Source organism: Panthera tigris, chromosome C2, assembly GCF_018350195.1.
Source record: "Panthera tigris isolate Pti1 chromosome C2, P.tigris_Pti1_mat1.1, whole genome shotgun sequence".
In the NCBI taxonomy this organism is placed as follows: Eukaryota; Metazoa; Chordata; class Mammalia; order Carnivora; family Felidae; genus Panthera; species Panthera tigris.
In genome coordinates, this window is record NC_056668.1 from 135,644,667 (window position 1) to 135,669,677 (window position 25,011).

The following is a 25,011-nucleotide window of genomic DNA, read 5'->3' on the forward strand; positions in this document are numbered from 1 at the left end:
AGCAGAGTGAGTCCATTTTGAAAGAAAAGTCCTTTATTCAGTTACATGTTTAAGTGTTTATTGTTGGTGGAATTCATTAAGTACTTCTATCACAGGTAGCTTAAGGAAGTAAAGTTAATACTTGGGATGTAACTTTTTTTTTTTTTTTTTTTTAGCAGAGGGAATATAAGACTTTATTATTCCAAATCTCTCTGCCCTGAGATCTTTACCCATTATCAGACCCCCATGAACACGGCCATTCTTCTCTGTCATGTTAAGACAAGGAGTGGAATAAACTATTCTTTATGGGCTGATTCTTCTAAGTCTGTTGTAATAATGAAGTCAGAATTTCTATCTCTAAAAATCTATATTGTCTTTTTCAAGAATTGCAGGCTTGTTATTTTTTGGCTTGAACCTCAGGAAAGGGAGGGAGATTTTATAAGCAACCCCACGGGGGAAAAGTTTTGGATCCTTGAATTCTTAAATGTGGTTTGTGATAAGGATGTGGTTTCTGCATTTCCTCCCCCATGACTGATTTATACTGAGCCTCTGTTACGGTCCTTGGATATTTTTCTGGAATTATATTTTCCCCTCAGATGAATTCATGTTAAAGAAAATTAGCAAGCAACCCATGAATATGAATACTGTAGAGAAAAATATAAAGTACAGTGTGGGGACATCTGGGTGGCTCAGTTGGTTAAGCATCTGACTCTTGATTTCAGCTCAGGTCATGATCTCAGGGTTTATGAGATAGTGCCCGATGTTGGGCCCTGCACTGACAGCTCAAAGCCAGCTTGGGATTCTCTCTCTCATCCCCCGTTTGCTGTCTGTCTGTCTGCCCCATTGCTTTCTGTCTGTCTGTCTGTCTGTCTGTCTGTCTCTCTCTCTCTCTCTCTCTCAAAACAAAGAAATAAACTTTAAAATAGAAAAAGAATGATAAAGGACAATATGAATGTCCCTCTCCCTTTCCCACTTCTGCCCCCCTCCATAAGTATGTATCCATCTAGTTTCTCTGTATATCCAAATACATATTACATGCTTAAATTGCATATTCTCTTATTTTATTAAAAGATATATTGGATTATGCTTAGTATTGTTCTGTAGTTTGCTTTTTCTGCCTTTTACTGGGACCTGGAGGGGTCCCAAGTCTATGCGGTTAGTTGTATTGATAAATGTGGCATAATAGTCTGTGGCACCAATCTACATAATTTTATAAATTCTTATATTAATGATCAGATTTTACCTGACATATATTTTTTCTTTTGCTCTAATAAATGGTGTACAGATATCATTGAGCACATGTGAGTATTTCTGTCGGAAAGCTTCCAAGTAGTGCCCTTGGGCCAAAGGGCACAAACAGTCCAGTTTGGTTTCTGAAAGTCTGTACCAATGTTTCCTGCCACACATGTTATATGAGGGTGTGTGTTTCCTCACATCTTGATCAACCTTAGATATCAATGTCAACTTTTTCTGTATTTTTGCCAACTTAATTAGTATGAGGAAATACCTCACAGGGCTTTTACTTTTTCATTTCTACATTACTAGTTATTTTGACCATTTTGTATAGGTTTATTTAACATTAGCATCCATTTTTCTTGGAATCATCTGGATTTATAAATTTTTCCCTGTCAGACTGTGCTTTTTACTTCTTGTTTTATAGATGATCTTTATAAATTCCGAATATTTATACTTTGTTATATATGTCATAAGTGTATATTCTTTCAACTGATCTGGTTTATGGAACTTATACGTTTGAGGAGAATTGCTATCTTTACAATACAGATTTACCATATTGTAAATTGTAAAATTAATACGTTTACATCCTGTCATGAACAATGCATATTTCTTCATTTCAATACGGAAATTTATCCACTCTTTAGTAGAAAGTTATAGTTTTCTGTATACAGATCTTACTCATCTCCTTGAAGATTTATTCCTAAGTATTTGATGGTTTTTGCTATTAGGATCTTTTTTTTCCCTATTACATTTTCTAAGTGGTTCTTGCTGACATAGAGAAAAGATTCTGACTTTTATATGTTGATCTTATTCTTTAGTCAATTTACTGATTTCTGTATAAGTTTTGATAATCTCTAAGAATTGCCTACCAATTTTTATAGTCTTTATCTACTTCCAGGACAGTGTTGAACAGTGGATGTGTTGAGGGCTTCCTTGTTATGGTAACTTTAATAGGAATAATGTATCTCTTTATTTAATATAATGTTTTTGAGTTAAAAGAATTTTCTTCTATGGCAAGTTGGCAATTTTTTAAAATCAGAAATTGATATAGAATTTTATGAAAAGCTTCCTTGGCATCAATTGTAATTATTTTTTCTTAATTTGTTAATGTAATTTGTTTGCAATGATTGATTATCTTTGCATTCTTGTGATAAACTTTACTTAGCTCTTAGGTGTCGGTCAAAATGCATGATTTTAATTGTACTGTTGGATTTAATTTACAAATATTTTATTTCCATTTTCTTTAAAAATTTTTTTGTGAGATTGGGCTAGTGATTTTTTCAGTGTGTTTTGCTGTCTGTATTCTGTTTTTGTGGCAGGGTTATACTGGATTCGTAGAATGACACGTGAGTGTCTAACGCTCTGAAACAGTTTACAATACAAAGGACTAATCTGCTCTCCTGAGTCCAGTATGGTAGCCACCAGCCACAAATGACAGTTGAGCACCTGAAATGTGGCTGGTCTGCACTGAAATGTGCTATCATATATTAATGTCATATTAATAGTGTTTTTATACTGATTACATGTGGAAACGGTAATATTTTGGACATGCTATATTAAATACATTTATTTAAATTAATTTCACTTTTTTTTTTTACTTTTTAAAATGTGGCTACTAGAAAATTAAAAGTTTTATGTGTGGTTCACATTATATTTATTTTGGATAGTTCTTGAGAATTAACTGGAACTTACTATAAAACCATCTGATCCTGGAGCCTTTTTTTTAGCTCTTTGACTACCTTTTCGTTTTCTTCTAGGGTTGTTAGAAAACTTTACTACTTATTAAATCAGGTTTGGTAATTTATATTTTCCTAGAAAGTCACTTGATTCATCTAGTTTTTCACGTTTAGTGTTATAAAGTTCTACAGAGTACTTATCTATAGTTGTAAAATAAATCTGTAGTTGGATTTCCTTTCTCATTGTTCTTTTTTTCTTGCCTTCATTAGAATTGTCGAGTTTGTTTCTTTTAATGTCTTTTAAAAAATCAAGCATTTATTATATTGGTTAGGTATATAATTTTCTTTGTTATTGATTTCCTGAAAAATTTTTTATGTAAGTTCCTTTTGTCAATTTTTCTTGAGTTTATTTTGTTACTCTTTTTCTAGATCATTGAGTTGAATGAATAGTTTACTTATTTTCAATCTTCGTGTTTTTCCCGTATATGCATTTAAGGGTATATGTTTTCCTTTAAATGTTGCCTTGACCATATCCTATGGATTTTGATATATTATGTACTTACTGGTGATTGCATATATGTAATCCTGCCATCATTTTCTCTTCACCTCTGCTTTTTGTAAAAATGTCCACCGAGATCACCAGTGAGCCGTTGAGTGACCTCTCACTGTTCTCGCCTATAGTGGACATGGAGTTGATTTATTCTTTGAGGAAAATAATTTTTTACGTAACTTATAAGCTGCTCAGTCTTTTATTCAGTAAGATCTGTAGCCTCTTTCATAGTGATTGAGGCCAATATCCTCAAACTACTCCCATTGCTTGCATCCTCTTCAAGTCCTTGCTTTAAAGTATTAACTGTCAGGGCGCCTGGGTGGCTCAGTTGGGTAAGCGCCCGACTTCGGCTCAGGTCATGATCTCTCAGTTCACGAATTTGAGCCCCGCGTTGGGCTGTGCTGACAGCTCAGAGCCTGGAGCCTGCTTCAGATTCTGTCTCCCTCTCTCTCTGCCCCTCCCCTGCTCATTCCCCCCCCCCCCCCCTCTCTCTCTCTCTCTCTCTCTCTCTCTCGATAATAAATAAAACATTTAAAAAAATTTAAAAAAGTATTAACTGTCATAGTTCCTCATGATTTGTAGAGCCCTTGTTCCTTGCTCACCTTTCACCTAACAGAATACTCCTAGCATATTATCATTATCAGTGCCACTGTAATCTTTGTTACAATTTCCATTTATTCAGCATCTACCCACATTAATTGCTTAATACCTCCAACAGTCTTGTGAGATAGGTACTTTAAAACCCACTTTATAGATTAGGAAGCTTGGAGAGGTTGAGTGATTCACCCTAGGTTCACATAGTAAGTGTTGGAGTTAAGATTTGAAATTGTATTTCTTTAATTGCAAGTCCTTTCCTCTTGACCATGGCATTGATGCTGTATACTGTCACTTGTGGTCTTTCTACCAACTTCAACCTAAGCTGAAACATTTTGCTGACCTTGAGTTTGCCTCCATTCCTTCTGTTGCTGCTGTGATTGGGTTGAGGGCAGGGTGTTGAGGGGTAGTGGAGAAAGGGAAAGAGCCCTTGCAGGAGTGCTCAGAAAGAACTCTGAGTTTCCTGCCAGTCTTTTTTTACGACGATGGATAGCCTCAAACTCATGTCTTTCCTGTAACCTGGCCCCTTTTTTCTATCCCTGGCCTCTTTGCTTCTTCAGAGTCTGAGGAAGGCTGTTCAGGAAGGCCTGAAAGAATGTTCTAGTTCTTAGATTTTGCTGCAAGAAGATCTCGTCTCTTTCCATACAGCTATCTGGGAAAATATCTGAGAATGTATTTCCTGAGTAGAGCTTCAGGAGGAATAGGTATGCATCACCTATTTGATTCAGTCCCAAAGTCTTATCTATTCTAGGCCGATGATTCTCAACCTTTGTTTTTTAATTTAGACTGAATATTTATTTATTTATTTTTACTAAAAAAGTTCTTTTTTAATGTTTATTTATTTTTGAAAGAGAGCATGAGTGGGGGAGGAGCAGAGAGAGAGGGAGACACAGAACCTGAAGCAGGCTCCAGGCTCTGAGCTGTCAGCACAGAGCCCAGTGTTGGTCTCGAACTCACAAACCACGAGATCATGACCTGAGCCGAAGTTGGATGCTTAACCGACTGAGCCACCCAGGTGCCCCTAGGCTGAATTTTTAAGATAAATATCATGACTAAAAAAGGCAAGGTTCAGGCAGAGATCTATAAATGATAGCCCCCCTCCAAAAGGAGTAATTTTATAATGTATTTGTTTGTAGTGATAATTTTAGAATTTTAAACTATACATATTCTTTTATCCCTTCATAAAAATCCTAGAAAATTCTGACACAAAGATGTTAGAATTTTCTCCTCTTTTCTCCTGTCACCCAGCCTCAGGAGAGTACCACTGGTCTCTAATTACATAGAAATGTTATGGAGAAAGCAGGCACCTACATATTTAGCTATACATGAAGCGATGGGTAAGAAGTATATTCCAAAGCACACGTCTGCTGTTTCCCTTCTAAAATGAACTCTTGTTCCCCTCCTCTCCTCCCACTTGAAAAGCCCCTTGTCTGTGTAGATCTTCCTGACATGGCCTATTAGTATGCATGTGTGTTTTATTTTTTTTTTAATGTTTATTTATTTTTGAGAGAGAGAGAGAGAGTGACTGAGTGTGAGCAGAGGAGGGTCAGAGCAAAAGGGAAACACAGAATCCGAAGCAGGCTCCAGGCTCTGAGCTGTCAGCACACAGCCCAGTGTGGGGCTCGAACTCACGAACCATGAGATCATGAACTGAGCCAAAGTTGGACGCTTAACCAGCTGAGCCATCCAGGCACCCCAGTGTGGGTGTTTTTAATGGATCCATTACTAGTAACTCTTCCTTTTAGATCAGAGATGCTCGTTTGTCTACACATTGGAATCACTAGCTTAAAAAAATACTGATGTCTGGGATCTATACCCAGATATCCTGATTTAATTGATCTAGGGCCAGGTGTGGTATTAGGCTTAGCAGAGCTCTCCAGTAATTCTAGTGTGCCTCTAACATTGAGAACCACTGGGGTAGGTTTTTATTTCTGGAGAAATTTCTTGTGTGTCTTCTGTATCTGGTCCTATGATTGATATGTAGTAGTGCTCAGTGTTTGAAGAATGAATAAATAGCCAGTGCATGAGTCAGTGGGAAAGGTTCACATTCTGTCTATTCTTTTCCCTCTGCATTCTTCCCACCCACCCTCCAAATACAGAGAAAACATTCCTCGTTAGCATTGTCTTCTGAGATAATCCATTCCCAACACTGCCTTAGCTACCGCGTGATCCCATGGATTTCAGCCCCAACCACAGTATGGAGAGATTTACCTGTAGACTCATACCTTTGAACTGCGGAGTAGTGTTTTGTCAGGGCTGATGCCTCTTGTAGAGGTGAAGTACATAGGCTAGAAATACTTTTGGATCAGTTGAGAGCAAGTTGGCTTCTCAGGCTTCCTCATAATGAAGGAAATTCATGTCTCACTGGGTCACTGTCTCTCTGAGAATCTGGAGTTACAAATGCTGGCAGAGGTTAGTCTTACTCTGGTCCATGCAGAGTTCCTACTAGTTTTCCTGCCTGCCCATAGACAACCTGCCAAAGAAGGAGACGTAGGCTGTCGTTGCTAATGTGCCCAGATGCAAAATCCATCGTTTGTCAAAAGCTAAAGTGAATGAGGACAGAATCCCAGATTACATAATTCCTTGGGGTTTTGAACTTAAGTTATTACCCACCTGATCTCTAGCCTAAAGTTAATCTTGGGCCTTAGTAAGTGATGAAACTCTTTTTTTTTTTTTTTTGAACGTATGCAAAAATCTGTTTATTGGGATAGTTCCCCACTCACGTTGACTCAGGGTGCACTTAGTGCTGCTTCCGTCTGAAGGAGCATCCTTCCGTGAGCCTTGCTTTTCCTCCTGTCAGCTGGCACAGGATGGTGGAGCAGCCCACACACAGCACCACCGTCTGTACATGGCTGAACACGGTGGTGATTTTGTAGCACCCCGGGCACTTCACGTCCATGAAGTAGGAGCTGGGGCTCTGTATCAGGCGCTTCTTCTTGTGTTTCCTCTCCTCCTCTTCCAGGGATGGGTGCAGGAGGTCCTTCGCTAGGGGCATGTTCTTGTGGGCAGGTTGTCACTGCCAGAAAGGCTAAGTGATGAAACTCTTAACTAGACAACTTGGCATCTTTATGGTAGTTTCAGAAGAATCCTTTGTTCTGTTGCTGGGCCTTGGTTTTAAGGTATTAGAGTAGAGTTCCTTTCTATCTAGATAGCAAAGAGATTTATAAATTCTGGAATGTATGAGTAGTTATTGTGCTTCCCTGTGTAATAGAATAATGCATAGTTGATCCTGGATTGGAAGTTAAAAGTGAAAGGAAATTGGATTATTTGCTCACATAAGCTAGTGACAGAAAAATGGATGCCTCTATGAGTGATGCTAAAGGAAAAGAGAAAGTGGGAAAGCTTTACACAAATGAGGAAAGGAAAAAATGAAAGAAACAAATGAGTTTGGAGACCTCTTGCCTCATGTCCTTGTGTTCTGTCCCTATCCCTGTTTCAAGCCCAGAGGATCCTGTTGGAGAGGGAGACGCGACAGGTCAAGTAACCAAGCTGAAGTCCTTCTTACTGCCTCTGAGGCTTTGCAGGATTCCTCCTACTTCCAGCTCAGCTCTTTCCTTTGCTCACTGTGCTCTAGCCATGCTGGTCTTTGCTTTTTGTTGATCAAGCCAGCCACTCTTGACTTTGCTTTATTTCCTCTGTCTGGGATATTCTTCCACCAGACATCTAATGGTCACCTCCCTCTGCTCCTTCAAGTCTTTGCTTTATTGCTCCTTTCTCAAAAAGCTACTTAAAATTGCAGATTCTATCCTATCCTTTCCCCCACCCCCTCTCCCATCTCTTCATCTTTCCTTCCATAGCACTGTCACTTTCTAATATACTATATACTTCGTTAATTTGTGTTGCCTGTTTGCCCCATCCATCATCACCATGAGGGCAGGATCTTTAGTTCTTTCCTTCCATACATAGCAGAAGTACTTGGCACAGAGTAGGCCCTCAATACATACTGTTCAATGAATGACTCAATATGCATAGTAGTTCTTTGGCTTGGAATTTAGTTCTACAAACTGAAAGACTTTGGGCCATTGCTATTTTTCCTTTTAGATTTGTCCTGCTGTATTTAATCGATTTGTTTGGACTACTATTGTCATCATTTTTCTTTTTCTACCAAGAGGTTTTTTTTTTTTTTGGAAAGGGCAGCTGCTCAGAGAAGTCAGAGGCTGTGGGAGTCCCTTGGGTAGCTATTCCACTGCTAGGAGAGGAATGGTCCACAATGGGGGTGTTTTCCTCCATCCCTACAAAGATTATAGGGATGCTTTCTTGGATGGAAGTTGTCATGAGAGTCCTTCTCAAAAACATGGCCCTTTGAGACCTTTCCAGTCTCTGAAGAAGTGGATGGCTCATTATAGGGAATTTCACGGCCCAGTTCAGCTTAGTAAGTGAGGAGTAGGGTTTGATAGTCAGATCCTTCCTGATGCCTGGCCAAACATAAGAGGGTTGCTTGAGCTACTACTTATTGGGGGTTGTGCTGTTAAGTTGCTGTTTTTGGTCTTGCCTTCTCCATCCTCATGGATGATAAAATGTGATAAAATGTGAGAAGCAGTCAGGCTGGGCTTGCCAACATTCGCAGGGCCCACTGCAGAGGACTTATCTTCAAAAGCATAGGGTCTTATCTGTAGAAACACGTTTTCCTTCTTTCACCTTGGCCCTTCTTGCCTTGCCAGTTATGTATTCTTTCATTTCTTATTCTCCTATATGTGCACACACTTCAGAAACTGTCCCTGTCTTGGAGAATTTTCTGTGTGAGGTTAAGGTAGCAGCCTTTCTCCAATTTTCTACAAATTAGACTTCTAACTTCAGCCATCTGCTATGGGGTTTGTGGGCTGGCGGGTGGCAGGTGGTGGGAAGCGGGAAGAAAAAAATCTCTGATCAAAGATCGAACACAAAGCCTGAGCACAAAAATTTATGCGATGTTTTGTAGACCAGTGCTACCCGAAGAAGTAGAATGTGAACCACATATGTAATTTTAAATGTTCCAGTAGCCACATTAAAAAAGTAAAAAGAAACAGGTCAAATGAATTTTAATATCTTTTATTTAACTCCATGCACCTAAAATATTAATGTTTCAACATGTAACCAGTGTGAACATTAATAATGCGATATTTTAGTTTTGCATTAGTGTTTTAAATCTGGTATGTAAATCTGTAGCACATTTCAGTTTGGACTAGCTACATTTCAAGTGCTCAACAGACACATGTGGCTAATGGTTACATATTGGACAGTGTACATAGAAGGCTCTCACCCGCAATCAGCCAGCTATGTTTCATGCTATTTTTACATTTGAAAATAGTTGATATCTTTCTATCCCTCGTCCTACATTTTATAACCCAAGTCACTATAAAAAGGCTAGATTGTATTCACTGTTCTCAAAGTAGGTAGGGGAATGTGGAGAGTATGGAAGATATCTAGTAAGTGTTGCCAAAATAATAAATAATAGTGTTGTAGTTCAGGAAACCTCAGAAATATCACAGGTAGAAATTCCAGACTACACGGTGAAACCCTCGCTCTTTCTAAAGCTGGAGCCTACTTGGAAGGACTTGGAAGCCAGCAAATGTGGCTTCCCCTGGGCGTGTCCCTCCTCAAGTCCTTAAGATTGCTAACTTCCTCAGTTTCGCGGGTTTCCTTTCTTGTCCTTGGGGCAGAGTTGCAGGGGGTGGGGGTGGGGTGGGGCCTTCGAACCTGCAAGGCTCAATCATGGCCAAGGCCCCGGCTGTGTTCCAGGTACCTCAGGAATCTGGCTTGTTGCCTTGAGAAGCTTTCTGGATGGATTCCCTAGGAACTGACCACTCCATGGACATTTGCTTGGGGCAATGGTACCAAAGGTACCAAAGTGTATGGGTCTGCTGTCTGAGCTGCAGCACTCACATTCCAGCCAGCAGAAAAGAAACAAACAAAAAAACTACGAAAACACAAAATGCCTGGATCAAACACTCCCTTTGCCTTTTTCTCTGTTTTTGTTTCTTGTGCATATGTCGAAAGTTACAAAGTCAGGAGCGGGGAGGGTAGCTGTCCTCTAACTAGTGTGTATTGATCTCACATAAAATGTTGAGTCCATTGCTGCTTGTTACATGATTTTCTCTATTCCTTTTTTAGGCCGAGGAGTCTTGTAAATGTAATGGCTGGAAAAACCCCAACCCTTCTCCTACTCCCCCAAGAGCTGATCTGCAGCAAATAATTGTCAGTCTAACAGAATCCTGCCGGAGTTGTAGCCATGCCCTAGGTGAGTTCCTAAATCTTCAAGGGAATGTGAACGATGTCCTCGTTGCCTGAAAGTTCTAACTTACTTAATTCCGTGGGTTAACCAAACTCACATGCTATTTACCTCTTTTTGAGGCAGTAACAAAAGAGTCTATTTAGTCTCATGAATTTGCTTAATGTGAGACAAGCTCTGCACTGTTTGCACTGAGTCCTTATCCATCTCTCCCCCCTTCCCTAAGAGCTGGATTCCACTGGGGGATTGCTGGATAAGATGGACCACGGCCATTGAGTGGCTTAGAATAGAGTGTAATGTGTCCTCATTCATTCTGATGGGAGCCTGAAGGTCTTTGATCTCCAGGATCTAAGCCTCAACCAACTGGGTCTTTGTCTAATCATTATTGTTATTATTATTTTTATTATTTTATTTTCTGATTCCCTGAACTTGCTGGAAGTGCTTCATTTTATCTTTATATTGTTTATTTTCTTGCATCTGGTAGCTCTTTCTTCACTGGGGTTGTGTTTGGTGAATGTTTACTTGTGTTCTCCCTTTCAACTTTCTTATCTATCCCTGGCAAGATAATCATTGTCAGTTTGGAAAGATAGGCTCTGCCAGAGTTACTCAACTGGACTGTGCTAATATGTTCTTGTCTTGATACTCGATTTAAGATAAAATTTTAAAAATTGTATTTGGTTTGGGTAGATAAAAGTTAACGGGTAGTTTTCCCTAGATATTAAAATTCTAGTTCATAAAGGACCATCTTGGAATATTATACTTACTTTTCCCCCTTTGGTTATCCAGTCTCCCAGAGAATGTCTTGCATGTTCAGTTTACTGTCCAGGGTTGTTCTGGGCAGAGCCTGGTCACTGAAGCGGTTTTTTCCCCCTGACCATAAGTAGGTGGCTTCTTTTTGACATCATCTTTCTTTCGAGCTTCCTGGTGATATGAAACGGTGCAGCATCAGCCTTCAAGGTAGCGTGATGTCAGGCCGAGTCTGAAGTTTTATTTTGTACTCAGCTGGAGAGTATTTCAATTCTTACAGAGCAGAAAAGTAGATAATGTGATCCTCCCAGGAAGTTACTGCACTGAAGTAACCTTCTGAGAAAGGAAATAGAGAACATTGATCTCACGAAAGAAATAAACATACCATATACACATAATTACATCATTGTATAACTGGTGTCTGAAATAATGTAGGTTCTGATTTTTGAAAAAAACAGTGCAAAGGATGGATTCCAAGAGTTACAGAAACACCTTTGCTTATAACTTACCTTTTCCACAATTGATCCCAGAGCGAGTGCCCTTTAGAATTTGCCTCAGGAAATATGATGCAATAAAAAGCTGGCTCAAGAACTTCTTAAGCACTGTGCTTGAACTGTATTTGGTATTGATTGGGAAATCCAATTATCTTACATCAATTAACATTTAAAAACAGAGCCTTCTTTCTTAGCTGAGCAGATTGTCTCCATTCTGAGCATGTAAACACACATGAATGCCCAAAGGCAGAAATGGCCTTTTACAAAGAAAAGCTAACTTTGTTCCCTTTTATATTTCTCAACTAGCTTTGAAAACAAATACCCTTATTTGATACACAATCAAGAATAGGGAAAAAAGTACATATCCTTTGACCTGGCAGATCCATGCCAGAAATTTAACCTATTTGTAAATCAAGATGTGTCCTCAAAACTAAAAGAACATTATTACAGCTTTATTCATGATATTAAAAGACTAGAAACAACCTAAGTATCCCAGAGTAGGAGATAATTGCTTGAATTATGACAATCTATATTATAAAATTCAATATGGCTATTAAAAATGATGTGTTTTCCAATATGGAAAGACATTCTTAACATATCATTAATGAAAAAAGCAAGTCATAAAGTAGCTTAATTGGAGCTTTTATAATTTAGGACTTAAGGATCCACCAGCCCAAGATAAAATCTTGGTTCTACAACCAGTAGCTGTGAGTGGGGCATGTTATTCAGTTTACCTGGAGCTCCATTTTCTCAGCTCTGAAACCAAATTAGTAACAGTATTGATATCATAGGATTGTTGTGAGGATTAAATGAGATAAAACATAAAAATTTTAGATCAGTACCTGGCAAATTAATGCATTACTCTTAGCTCTTCTTGCTGTTAGTGGTAGTATTACCATACTCCCAGAGTTCTTGAACTTCGGCCAACAGATAGGAGTTCTGCTTAGCTTAAATAGGAAAACAGTGTTTATAAGAAGGTAGCTTCCAGAAGCTGAAAACACAGGGAAACCCAGTTTTAGTCTTGTTCAGGGATCTCAGCTGCAGAAATCTATGGGCCTTCTGTCCAGGACACCCCCACTGGATGATTCAGCTCTATCTGCCCAGCCCCTGGGAGTATCAGCTTAGGAGGATTTACATCCCTGGAGGATAGGATCTGATTGGTGTAGCATCTGTCACGTGCCCAGCCCTCCGCTGCACCCTTCGAGAACTGCATGGAAGGTGGTCATTCCCAGGAAGGCATGCTGACTTAAGAATGGCATCATGAGTATAATCTCATTTTATCAGTTTAGAAGATATGGCATTTTTTTTTCAATATATGCTAACAGGAAAGGATCTGGAAGGATTATGTTGACTTGCTGACAGTGATTTTCTCAGGGTATTGAGGTTGTTGGTGTTTTAAAAATATTTTTCCTCGTCTCTGTCCTTTCCCTCCCCACCCCTTTTACCTCTGTCTCTCTTCAGTGTGCTTTTCTAAAATTGAAATGTCTGTACATTTTCAAGTGCTCTTAGAATTATTGGCAGGATCTCACAGTTTATTTTTTGGTCTTAGTATCAGGGCTCTAGGAAACCTTTTTCTGAGGTTATGTTTCCTCTCTCTTATACTCCTTTTAAAACACTTTTTATCCTGGAAAAGTTCACAGTATGTAAAGGTAGGAAGAATAGTTTTTTGTTTTTTAAAAAAATTTTTTTTTAACGTTTATTTATTTTTGAGACAGAGAGACAGAGCATGAACAGGGGAGGAGCAGAGAGAGAGGGAGACACAGAATCTGAAACAGGCTCCAGGCTCTGAGCTGTCAGCACAGAGCCCGACGCGGGGCTCGAACCCACGGACCGTGAGATCATGACCTGAGCCGAAGTCGGACGCTTAACCGACCAAGCCACCCAGGCGCCCCAGGAAGAATAGTTTAATAAGTGCCTTGTACTCATCACCCAGCTTTAATAATTACTAAAATTTGCCAATTTTCTCTCCCCTCACTTTTTTCTTTTGCCAGAGTATTTAAATCAAGTTCCACACGTATTTTCCTATTTATGCAGATTAAATTATGCCAACAGTAGAGATTAGGGTATAAGGAATTCTGTTAGAAATGATGGCCTGAATTCTCAAATATATTTAAATTTGTGTACACCATTCTGATTCCACAGTCACTATGCTGAGCCTGGTGGATTTAGTCCCCAGTGATCATGCACATGTTTCAACGTGTAACATTCCCGTGCTTATCAACACATAACCTTCAGGCTTATCGATTGAGATGATGTCTGTTCTGTTGCTTTGCTGTCTGATACTGTTTGGTTCAGCCATACATTTTCTTTTGACAGTGAGCTCTGGTTTCATGCGGTCTCCTGACAGTTACTTCCCTCCCAGGTGTCCTTGGCCTGTCATTGGACACTCTTCCCTGTCTCCTGGGTACAAAACATAGGACTGACAGTCTGGCCAAGTGGAAGGAACGTTCAGTTGTGAATTAGGAAACCAGAATTCTAGGCCTGGCACAGCACTTTCCCAATCCCTTTGTGATTCAGAGTTTTCATCCACAGAATAAAATGGTTAGTCTAGACCCATGCTGTCCAACGTTATAGCTACTTGCTACTTGAGTTAGTGAGCGCTTGAAATATAGCTACTCCAAATTAAGATGAGCTGTACGTATAAAATACGTGCCAGATTTTGAAAGCTTAGTATGAAAAAAGGTAAGATGAGCTATCTCATTAATAGTGATTATATGTTGAAATGGTATTTTAAGTATATTGGGTTAATAAAATATATTATTAAAATTAATTTCACCTGTTTCTTTTTCCAATGGAAAATGGTCTTCCAAATGGAAGACTTAAAATTACACCTGTGGTTCACATTATATTTCCTTTGGATAGCGCTGGCCTGGCAACATTCGAGTCCATTGTCTGAAATTATTTGTCATTTGAGATTGGGACAGTCAAGTTCAGATTACAAAAATTTAACAAAGCACTTCATTGGCCCAAACATTTCTCCTTATTTTAGTATTAATAAAAGTTCCTTATTTGGGGATTGCTTATTTGATTGAATAGCAGTCTGCTTCTATGATCGGGAAGGAGGAAATGCTCCATTGTGATCAAACACAACTGGAATTTTTGTTGTCATTTTGAAGTTCATTGTTCTGACCTCTGCCAGGATACACTGATTATTAAATTTGACTAATGATAGTTTTCTGCAGTTGTAAATAGGAGGTTTTTGGTTACTTTTCCCGTGCCATCACTTTTTCCTGATAAAGACACATACATCACACAGATACACTCGTGTTTAAACATTACAGTGGTAGAAATTGACAGTTCTTTTTTACTATGGTTACCTCTGCTTACTTGCTTATTTACAGTGGAAACTTTCTAAGGAAAGTAAAGACTGGCACTAACCAATTACACTAGAGCTTATTTTCTTGAATAGCATGAGGTATGAAGGGACTACCAGTGTTTTCCTCATGGACTAATTCAGACATTTAAATCACAGGTAAATCATTGACCCAACACATTTTCTTCAGCCTTCCCACATTGCACAGACCTCCACCACTTAATCACTTCTTGTTCCCATTTACGTATGTACTGTGTAGATGCCAAATGGTAGAAATAGGGGGCCCGGCACACTGGACCCAGCCATCTGGGTCAAGTCAGCATGTTTCTCTGGCTGGGTGTTCTCCCTTTTGTTTTGTTTGGTTTTGTTTGTAAAGATTTTCTTTGGAAGTAATGTCTACAGCCAACGTGGGGCTCAAACCAACAACCCCTAGATCAAGAGTCGCGTGCCCCACCGACCGAGCCAGCCAGGCCCCCTTGTGTTTCTAATGCTGTCTTTTACACATAGGTTTCAGAGTTGTCAGGAGCTGCGAGTCTGGTATACAGTAGGAGTTAAGGGGATAGATACATCTGGTCATTTTTTTTCTGCTCAGTTCATGTGAGTTACTTCTCCCTACCTTCCTTGGGTCATGAAGTCCTTCCTGTTGCTTTTCTCGCCTGTGCCTCCTTCAGCTTTCCCTGAATTCAGGTTCCTTCTCTGTAGCAGGAGCACCTGGAGTCCCCAGCTCCATCCTTGTGCACTCAGCGTCCCAAGAAAGTAGATCTAATTTGAGCTAAGCGTTCTCGTGTTTAGCCCCTCTGAGCCTCCCATTATTCTCAGAGTGAAGTTCAGCTCTCGCTGAGGATTGTTGGGCCTCTGGCATCTAGCCCTCACTGCCTGCCCCGCCTCTGCTGCATTTTGGCTACCAGGCTGGTCCATGTTCTCTGAAGGTCTTTTTTTTTTTTTTTTTTTTTTAATGCTTATTTATTTTTGAGAGAGAGCCTGTGAGCACACGCATATGCATGAGCTGGGTAGGGACAGAGAGGGGCCGGGGGCGGGGTGGGGGACAGAGGATCTGAAGCAGGCTCTATGCTGATAACAGAGAGCCCGATGCGGGGCTCAAGCCCACACATTTTGAGATCGTGACCTGAGCCGAAGTTGGATTCTTAATTGACTGAGCCACCCAGGCGCCCCTCTGAAGGTTCTATTTTCTCCCACCTCTACTGTGGATGCAGAGGCTCACAATACCCGCAGTGCCTTTCCTTCGTTCTCCTCCAGGGGAACCCTGTTCACCCGCAAAGTTTGACTTGTCTGGAACTTGGTGGAGAGAGTAAAGGCCTCTTGGAGCTGTACTACAATGTTCCCTGCATAACTATAATTATTCTTAATTATACATCTAAGATATATAATAAATGATTATATAATATATAACTATATAATAATGTAGGCTTTCTGTAGTAGACTAAGGTTAAGTACTTTTTCTCTAGTTCCTAATATATTCAGTTCCTTGGGCATAATTGGGCTTATTCCTTCATTGATAAGCACTCACTGAATTCCTTAATATTAAAAAATGGCTGGTAGCATTTAGGGGAGCTTTCACAGTTTAAAATCTGTACCGGCACTGTCCAAAACAGTAGCCACTAGTCACGCATGGCTAGCTTGAATTGAAAAACACTGAAAGTGTAAAACGCACACTGGTTTTGAAGACTTAGTATTATAAAAGAATGCAAAATATTAATAATTTTTTACACTGAGTGCATGTTGAATAATGTATATATTGGGCTAAATAAAATGTATTAATAAATTAATTTCACCCTTTTATTTATATATTGTTTTTATTTTTTTTTAACATTTATTTATTTTTGAGAGACAGAGACAGAACTTGAACAGGGGAGGGGCAGAGAGAGAGGGAGACACAGAATCGGAAGCAGGCTCCAGGCTCCGAGCCATCAGCCCAGAGCCTGACGCAGGGCTCGAACTCACGAACTGTGAGATCATGACCTGAGCAGAAGTCGGATGCTTAACCAACTGAGCCACCCAGGCACCCCTAATTTCACCTTTTTAAAAGTGGCTGCTAGTATACTTACATATATATATGTGTCTTATATTCTATATATATTGGACTGAACTCATCTAAAGGGCTCTTAATCTTAAACTTCTCTTTTTCTCCATCCAGATCTGAGATTACAAAAGAGGAAACCACTTGTAAATTATAAACTTTTAGACGTTAGTGCAGAAGGTGCTTATTCAGAAGGTTTCATTGAAGGAATCTGTTTTACCTCTTCTAGCTTTGACCTCAAATTCCCATGAGCAAAAAAAATATATTTGAACAGCTTACAAACGCTACGGGTACTGTGCTGTTTGCTTTCTTTCCAGTCCAAGGGAGCGGAGACATGTTAGCCGCCCGCCCAGCTGCTGCCTGTTCACACTGCAGGGCATGTGAGGACGGGCAGGCTGTCCTCAAGAGAAGTGCAGGCCAGTGATGCACGGAGCCAGAGCTTAGAGAGGGTCACAGCACATGGTGACAGTGTGCTTCCTGTTCCCAGCAAGGCAACAGCTGCACCGTGATCCTTGGCAGCAGGCCTTTGGCAGGTCTCTCTGGGGCACCCTGGGTGTTGCACTGAGAGGTGCCAAGGTACATCCTCCTGGAGAGACACGAAGAGAGCAGACCCTGCCCCCCCAGTCTTCTGGCTCACACCTTCCCTCCACTTCCCCCTGTCCTCTGCACACGATGGACCCTGGGGGAAGCCATGGCCCACCAGAAAGAGCAAGCTTTTCCCACAAGTAAAGGGTTGGCCAATTTTGGAAAATTATATCGATGCTCTGTGCCATGTCCTTGGAAGACTATTTGGAATGAAAACAGGGTCCTTTATATTTGATTATTAAATTCCAAGTGAATGAAAGATTTTTTTTTTTTGACGGGGGTGGCGGTGGGGATGAAAGATTTTTAAAAAGCCGTTTATTGGGAAATAATTTCAAACCTATAGAGAAGTCATTAGACTAGTAACAAAGGACATCCCATATAGATTTTGCTCAGATTTACTTCAGATTTATGCCCGATTTCCTTTGTTATTGGCTCTCATATATGTATAAATATACATAGAGACTCACATATTTGAGTTTGTGTGTATTTTTTTAGGTTTATTTATTTTTTAGAGAGAGAGAGAGCACGCATGCATGCATGAGGGAAGGGACAGAGAGAAAGGGTAGAGAGAGAATCCCAAGCAGGCTCTGCACTGTCAGTGGAGCTCGACTGGAGCTGGAGCTCACGAATCATGAGATCATGACCTGAGCTGAAATCAAGAGTCAGAGGCCTCACTGATTGAGCCACCCAGGGGCTCCTGTGTGTATTTGTATATACATTTTTTCCCCCCTGGACCATATGAAAATAAGCTGCATATATATACATCATGGCCCTTTCCCCCTAAATACTACAATGTGTATTTACTAAAAATAAGGACGTTCTTTTACATAATTCCAGTTCAGTTACCAACTTCAGTATATTTTAGCATTAATGTAATATTTTAATCTACGTTTGTATTCTACTTTTATCAGCTGACCCCAACTGATACTGTCCTTCACATTAAGCACCCAGTCTAGAATCACGAGTGTGCTTAGTTGTCATGTGAAAGGAAAAGTTTGCTCACAATCAATACTTCCCGAACGCTTCTGGCACCAAATGTGTGGGGTTTTTCTCATCAGCAATACTCTAGTGCTCCAGTGGACAACTACAGGCTGTCTCGCAATTCTTAACTCAGTTCTGACACTAATGGCCTTGTAGTCAGTACAGACCCCACAGGTTAAGGGCTCGGTCCCCCTCCTTCCTCCCACTTGAGATGCCAATGGCAAGTCCCAGTTTCACTTGTGTTTCTGACCAACTGGTTGTAAGCTGGAGATTCCCATGCCCCCCTCCTGGGGTTGGATAATTTTCTAGAGTGACTGACAGATCTCAGGAAAACAGTTTCTTTGATTAGTGGTTCAGGGGTGCCCAGGTGGCCCAGTTGGTTGAGCATCCGACTCATGATTTCAGCTCAGGTCGTGATCTTACAGTTCATGAGTTCGAGCCCTGTGTCAGGCTCTGGACTGAGTGTGGAGCTTGCTTGGGATTCTGTGTCCCTCTCTGTCTCCTCTTCTCCTGCTTGTGCAGGCGCGCTCGCTCGCTCTCTCTCTCTCTCTCTCTCTCTCTTTCAATAAATAAATAAACATTTAAAAAAAAACCCCACTGGATTATAGTTCAGGGTCAGCCATTTGGAAGAGAGGTTGGAGGAAAGGAGCACGAAGCTCTAAGCACACTACTCTCCCAGCACCTTCCTGTGTGCACCAGCCTTGAAGCTCTCCAAACCCCTTCAGCTGGGGTTTTTATGGAGACTGCATTATATGGGCACGATTGATTAAAGCTTTGGCTACTAGTGATTAATTCAGCCTCCAGACCACTCCCCACCCCCATCATAGGTAGAGAAGGTGGGACTGAAAATTCCAACCCTTAGTCACTTATTTGGTTCCCCTGGCAATCAGCACCCCCATCCATAGGGACTTTCTAAAAGGTCAGTGACTTAAATTCAGGTGTGGTTGCAGAGGACTTGTTATGAATAACAAAAGATACTCCTTTCGCATTGTTGCTCTTACTACTTAGGAAATTCCAAGGGTTTTAGAAGCACAGTGGGGGGTGGGGAGGAAAAAGCACTGTGCCAGGACAGGGGACAAAGACTAAATATATATATTTTATTACAAGTTACAATTTCACAGCAGGTCCCTTTAGTTTCCTTTAATCAGGAACAGTTCCTCAGCTTTTTTTCTATATTATTTTGTTTTTTGTCTTTTATGACGTTGACATTTTAGTGGAGGAATGTTTTATATTTTAAAAACAAACCTGTTCGGCTGCCTTGGTGGTTCAGTTGGTTAGTGTCCTACTCTTGGTTTCTGGTCGTGATCCCAGAGTGGTGGGATCGGGCATGGAGCCTGCTTGAAATTCTCTCTCTTTCTCTCTCCTTCCCTCCTCTCGCTTGCTCTCTCTTTCTAAAATAAAAAATAAAATAAATTAAGAACCTGTTAAAGAGCTAGGAGAAAATACATTTTTGTCATCTTCAGATTATGTAGGGAAGACCTTTGCAAGCAAGGCCTTAAAGAAAGGCCAAACATAGATTTGACTTTACAAAAAATTTAAGATTCCTTTACAACCCACCCCAAACCGCAACAAAATCCAGGAGCATTTACAATGAACATGAAGGACTTAAAGCTCTTTCAAGGCAATGAGAAAAAGACCAACATCCTAAGAAAACCAGGCAGAGGACATGAATAGTGCTCAAAAGAACAAATACAAATGGCCAGTAACACGGAAAAACAAACACCTCCAAGGGCATTTCAGTGAATGCAAATCAAAGCAGTGGGGGACTCATTAATTTTCAAAAGGCTAATTTAATTACCGAGAATGATTCTTCACTGGAGGCAGGAGTGGGGGAAGGCACATTATGCTCTCACAGTTGAGAGTCTACATTGATGCAAACTTCCCTGGTGGTGGAAGCTAAACTAGGGAGCATATACAACAGCTTTATTTGTTTATTTTAAAGATTTTAGTTTTTTATTAAAAATTGTTTAATGTGTATTTATTTTTGAAAGAGAGTGTGTGAGTGGAGGAGGGGCAGAGAGAGAGAGAGAGAGAGGGGGAGGGGAGAGGGAGAGAGGGGGAGAGGGAGAGAGGGAGAGAGGGAGAGAGGGGAGAGGGAGAGAGGGGAGAGGGAGAGAGGGAGAGAGGGAGGGAGAGGGAGAGGGAGACACAGAATCTGAAGCCGTCTCCAGGCTCTGAGCTGTCAGCACAGATCCCAATGCAGGGCTTGAATACACAGAGCTGTGAGATCATGACCTGAGCTGAAGTCAGACATCTAACCAACTGAGCCACCCAGGCGCCCCTGAAGATTTTATTTTTAGGTAATCTCTACAGTCAACATGGGACTCAGACTTGCAACCCTGAGATCAAGAGTTGCATGTTTTACCATCCGAGGCAGCCAGGGGCCCCTACAAAAGCTTTAAATAGCAATGATTCAGCCTTACGAGTTCTGTGGCAGATTAACTGCTATAGATTTGTACAACGTAGTTTACAGATTTTTACTTTTATTTTTATTTTTTAGTAATGTGCTTCCAAACTGAAGCACAGATTGCTTTCCAAATTGAAAGAAGGGTTTTTTTCAATTATGAGTGACTGTTTTTAGTTAAATATGAGTTGATTATCAGTATAGTAAATAGTTTAGCTTTGTAGTTAGAGTGAAGTGCACCTGGGTGTTTGCATGGGTTGGGTTTGATTGTGGGCTCCTGAGTAAGTCCTGTCCACTTCTGGTCAGCAGCCGCAAGGAGTCAGTCTTTGGATTTGGTAGGGAAGGGGTTGTTTGAAGAAAGTGGTATTTTAGGAAGGGTATCCTGGGAGCAGAGAAAACAGTCTGGGGCTATTTTGGTACTCTAGGCTTGAGATCCCAATGACCAGCAAGGTAGGGACAGGGAAAAGTGGTTACTCTGAGAGACAGTGAGGAAGCTCGCCTGAATCTGGGGGCTGGTTTCACCCCATACCCACCCTTATTCTCAGAGGAAGAGATACCTACCCTCTTGTGCTGCAAATGTTAGCCCCATTTGCCCGGCACAGCCTTTCCCCTTTCCCTCCCTCCTTCTGGGAAACTTGCTGTTCCATTTAACCCACAGGCCTCCCAGTCTTCAGCTCCTTAGTCCTTTGTGCTTTGGCTTACACACAGAGCTTTGAGGAGAGATCATGGATTTCATTATGGGCAGAATCAGGAGGAAAGAAATTTCCTCAGGTCTTACTTTTTAAGCATTTTAATGTCTCTTTTTCAGAATATGCTGGATGATGGTTCTAAACCGTGGTTTTCAAACTGTAGAGCCCCAACAAGGGGAGGGGATGCCCCCAAGCCCCCCTTCTGATAATAGATGCCTCTAACTTCTGTTTCAATCAGAGCAACTTTTTCTAATTCTGATTAAGAATTCCTTTGGGCTGGGGCTCCTGGGTGGCTGAGTCTGTTAAGCATCTGACTCTTGGTCTCAGCTCAGGTTTTGATGTCAGGGTCATTAGTTCAAGAGTGGCATTGGATTGGGCATGGAGCCTACTTAAAAAAAAAAAAAAAAAAGAAGAATTCATTTGGGTTAAGTGTTTTGTGGCTTAAAGAAAGTGAACCACTGGTTTTAAAAATAAATCATGGCTTGTACTTCTATGAGTTAAACCCACTTATCTTAGCACCTTAATTAGATTGTTTCGTATGGTGGAGAATCTGAAGGAATTGATGTTATGTTATAAACCGATTGCTTTCATAGCTTATCACTGGAAAGCAATTAAACATTACAAGGCAAAAGCAGTTTTCAGTAAAATTATTTCTGTAAATAACTGACATAAAAATTTTGACCTAGTTGTCTTCAGAATGAGGCCTGTGTCCCAAAGGCTCCAGACTGACCTCAAGGAAAATTTTGCACAGACTTAAAAAAAAAAAAAAAAAAAAAAAAAAAAAAGTGACCTGGCAAACATTATACTTAAAAGGAAGTCTAATTTTGGGTAACTTTTAGGAAATGATGAAGTCACATGTTGGATAGCCAAGTAGGAAGTAATAGATTTGAATATTAATGTTTTATTTATACTCCTATATATATTTGTAATTTTTTTTTTTTTTTTTTTTTTTACGATACAAGTTACTTAAGTTCTGAGAAATAGTTTAGTTGGTTACTCTTTTTCTATTTGGTAATGTGATGATACAGTGTTGGCATTTTCTAGTTTAGATGTATCCATTAGATTTATTCCACAGTACCTAAGGCAGACAGATAAACAAATTTCCTTCTTCTCTTACCTTTAAAAGTATTCTATGGGGTGCATATGTGCGTGCACACGCACACCACGCACACGTATGTGCACATCACGCTGATTTACCAGTGGTCCATGACCTTGGGCCCATCACTCTGCCTTTCCATTATTTTTCCACGTGAGAAAGGAAGGAAAGTTGGGTGTCCTCTGCCTCTCTAATTATGAGTTCTTTAATCTGGCTTCCTTGTGGACAATTTACAAGTCTCAGCCTCTTGGTATTTAATCCTCTTGAGTCTCTGAAAATGCATTTGACTGCATATTTTAGTTTGAGCTCCCTCAGAAGCAGATCCTAAGACAGGGATTTGAATGCTGTAGTTTATTTGGCATGAAGCTAGGGGAGTAGAAGGGTGAAATGAGGAAAAAGCGGCCAAGAGAGGGTGAATTACTGAGCCAGCTCCCACCTTGGGCAACTGCTACTTAATTTTGGGTGGGGAGTGGGAAATCTGGGAGCCAGTTATTCAGCCTGAGGGATGAGGGATCTGGGGTATTTATTTATAGGCGGATGTCTTGGCTTTGGGTTAAGGGCTGCTGTTGAGGGGCAGGTGGATGGCAGAGCAGATTACAATGACTGGAAAAGCCCTTAGGTAGAGAAATGGAGCTGCCCGTAATTGGACGCCAGAAGGTATACCTGAAGTGGTAAGGGGAGGGTACCAGCAGCGTTCTCTGTCCCAGTCTGATGATTGAGTTTCGTGGATTAATGACAAGAGCACCATGGTCTCTGGGGTAGACTGACCCATGCCTGACACCTGACAAGTATTCCTCAATAATCTTTAGGTCCATTTCTTTTTTTTTTTTTAATTTTTTTTTCAATGTTTATTTTTGAGAGAGACAGAGACAGAATGCGAGTAGGTTAGGGGCAGAGAGAGAGGGAGACTCAATCTGAAGCAGGCTCCAGACTCTGAGCTGTCAGCACAGAGCCTATGCGGGGCTCCAACTCAGGAGCTGTGAGATCATGACCTGAGCCGATGTCGGATGCACAACCGACTGAGCCACCCAGACGCCCCAGTTCCATCTCCTTTTAAGAAGGCAAGGGAAATCTTCTACGTGGTTTAGTCTCTCTTTAAAAATGATCTCAAACACTTCATTTTTTTTTTTTTAAATTTTTTTTTTTCAACGTTTTTTATTTATTTTTGGGACAGAGAAAGACAGAGCATGAACGGGGGAGGGGCAGAGAGAGAGGGAGACACAGAATCGGAAACAGGCTCCAGGCTCCGAGCCATCAGCCCAGAGCCTGACGCGGGGCTCGAACTCACGGACCGCGAGATCGTGACCTGGCTGAAGTCGGACGCTTAACCGACTGCGCCACCCAGGCGCCCCTCAAACACTTCATTTTTAAGCCAGCATGCCAAGAGCTGTACCCAAGAGGTTTCCCTCAAAGTGCCATTGCCTATTCTGTGGCAAGCATAGTGATAAATGCTGGGGATGCAGAGATGAGAGAGGGGATCCTGACCCAGGAGAGCTCCTGGGATAGGGGTTGAGTGGTTTACCTAGAGGACCCTTTGCAAGTGAGGAAGGTCTTGAAGTGAATCAGCTAATCAACAAAAAGTGTGCTTTTTGGGAATTTGGAATTTGGGTCAAGCATTTTTCACTTTTAGACCCTGGCTCTGCCTTGTTGGCTAAGTGACATTGGATGAAACAGCATCCATTCTCTCTGAGCCTCAGTTTCTCCAGTTGTCAGATGGGATGACTAATACCTATTCATGGGATGGTTTGAGGATTAAATGCAATAACCTTGATAGATGGACTGGATTTGGGTAGAAGAGAGGACAGGGGCATGGGAGAGAAGGTCAGTGGCTAGGTCACTAACTAGAGATCTTACAGAACAAAGGTGGGAAAAATGCGTTTGGGGGCCTGACCGTGGAAGGCATTGAATCTGAAGCTCAAATAGGTCTTGGGACTTGGCTGCAACGATAGTGAGATTTCATTGCATTGCTCAGAAAGGCTAAGGGAAAGGGCCGTTATTCAGTTTTTACACTAATATGATATTCTTGGCTCACTGAACTATTCACAGGCATGGGGAAACATAGGAATTCTTATGTGGAAACATAGGAATTTAACACTGTCAAAAAGCAGAAACAAACCCATAAATACAGAGAACAAACCGGTGGTTGCCAAAGGACAGGGGTTGGGTGGATGGGCAAATTGGGTGAAGTGGGGAGGGGGAAGCTCAGGCTTCTAGTTATGGAATGAACATGTCATGGGAACGAAAGGTATACCATAGGGAATATAGCCGGTGATTTTGTGATAGCTACACGGCTGGTGAGCATACTGTAACATAGAGACTCGTCGAATCGCCACGTTGGACGCCTGAAATTAATGTAACGTTGCACATCAGCTCTACTTCAATTAAAAAAAAAAAAAAAAGAATTCAACACTATGAGGACCA

General features: G+C 40.9%; 2 protein-coding genes across 2 annotated transcripts in view; one reads left to right on the forward strand and one right to left on the reverse strand.

Moving 5' to 3' along the window:
* The window catches only part of KAT2B (lysine acetyltransferase 2B), a 103,623-nt gene that overhangs the window by 22,175 nt on the left and 56,437 nt on the right, over positions 1–25,011 (forward strand). The window contains 1 exon segment of the mRNA XM_042957116.1: positions 10,126–10,252. Within this exon segment, the coding sequence (XP_042813050.1) occupies positions 10,126–10,252 (127 nt within the window).
* Positions 5,696–7,062, reverse strand: LOC102955599 (40S ribosomal protein S27-like). Its single transcript, XM_042957117.1, has one exon. It carries the CDS (start codon positions 7,028–7,030, stop codon positions 6,776–6,778), a length of 255 nt encoding a protein of 84 aa, XP_042813051.1. The 5' UTR covers positions 7,031–7,062; the 3' UTR covers positions 5,696–6,775.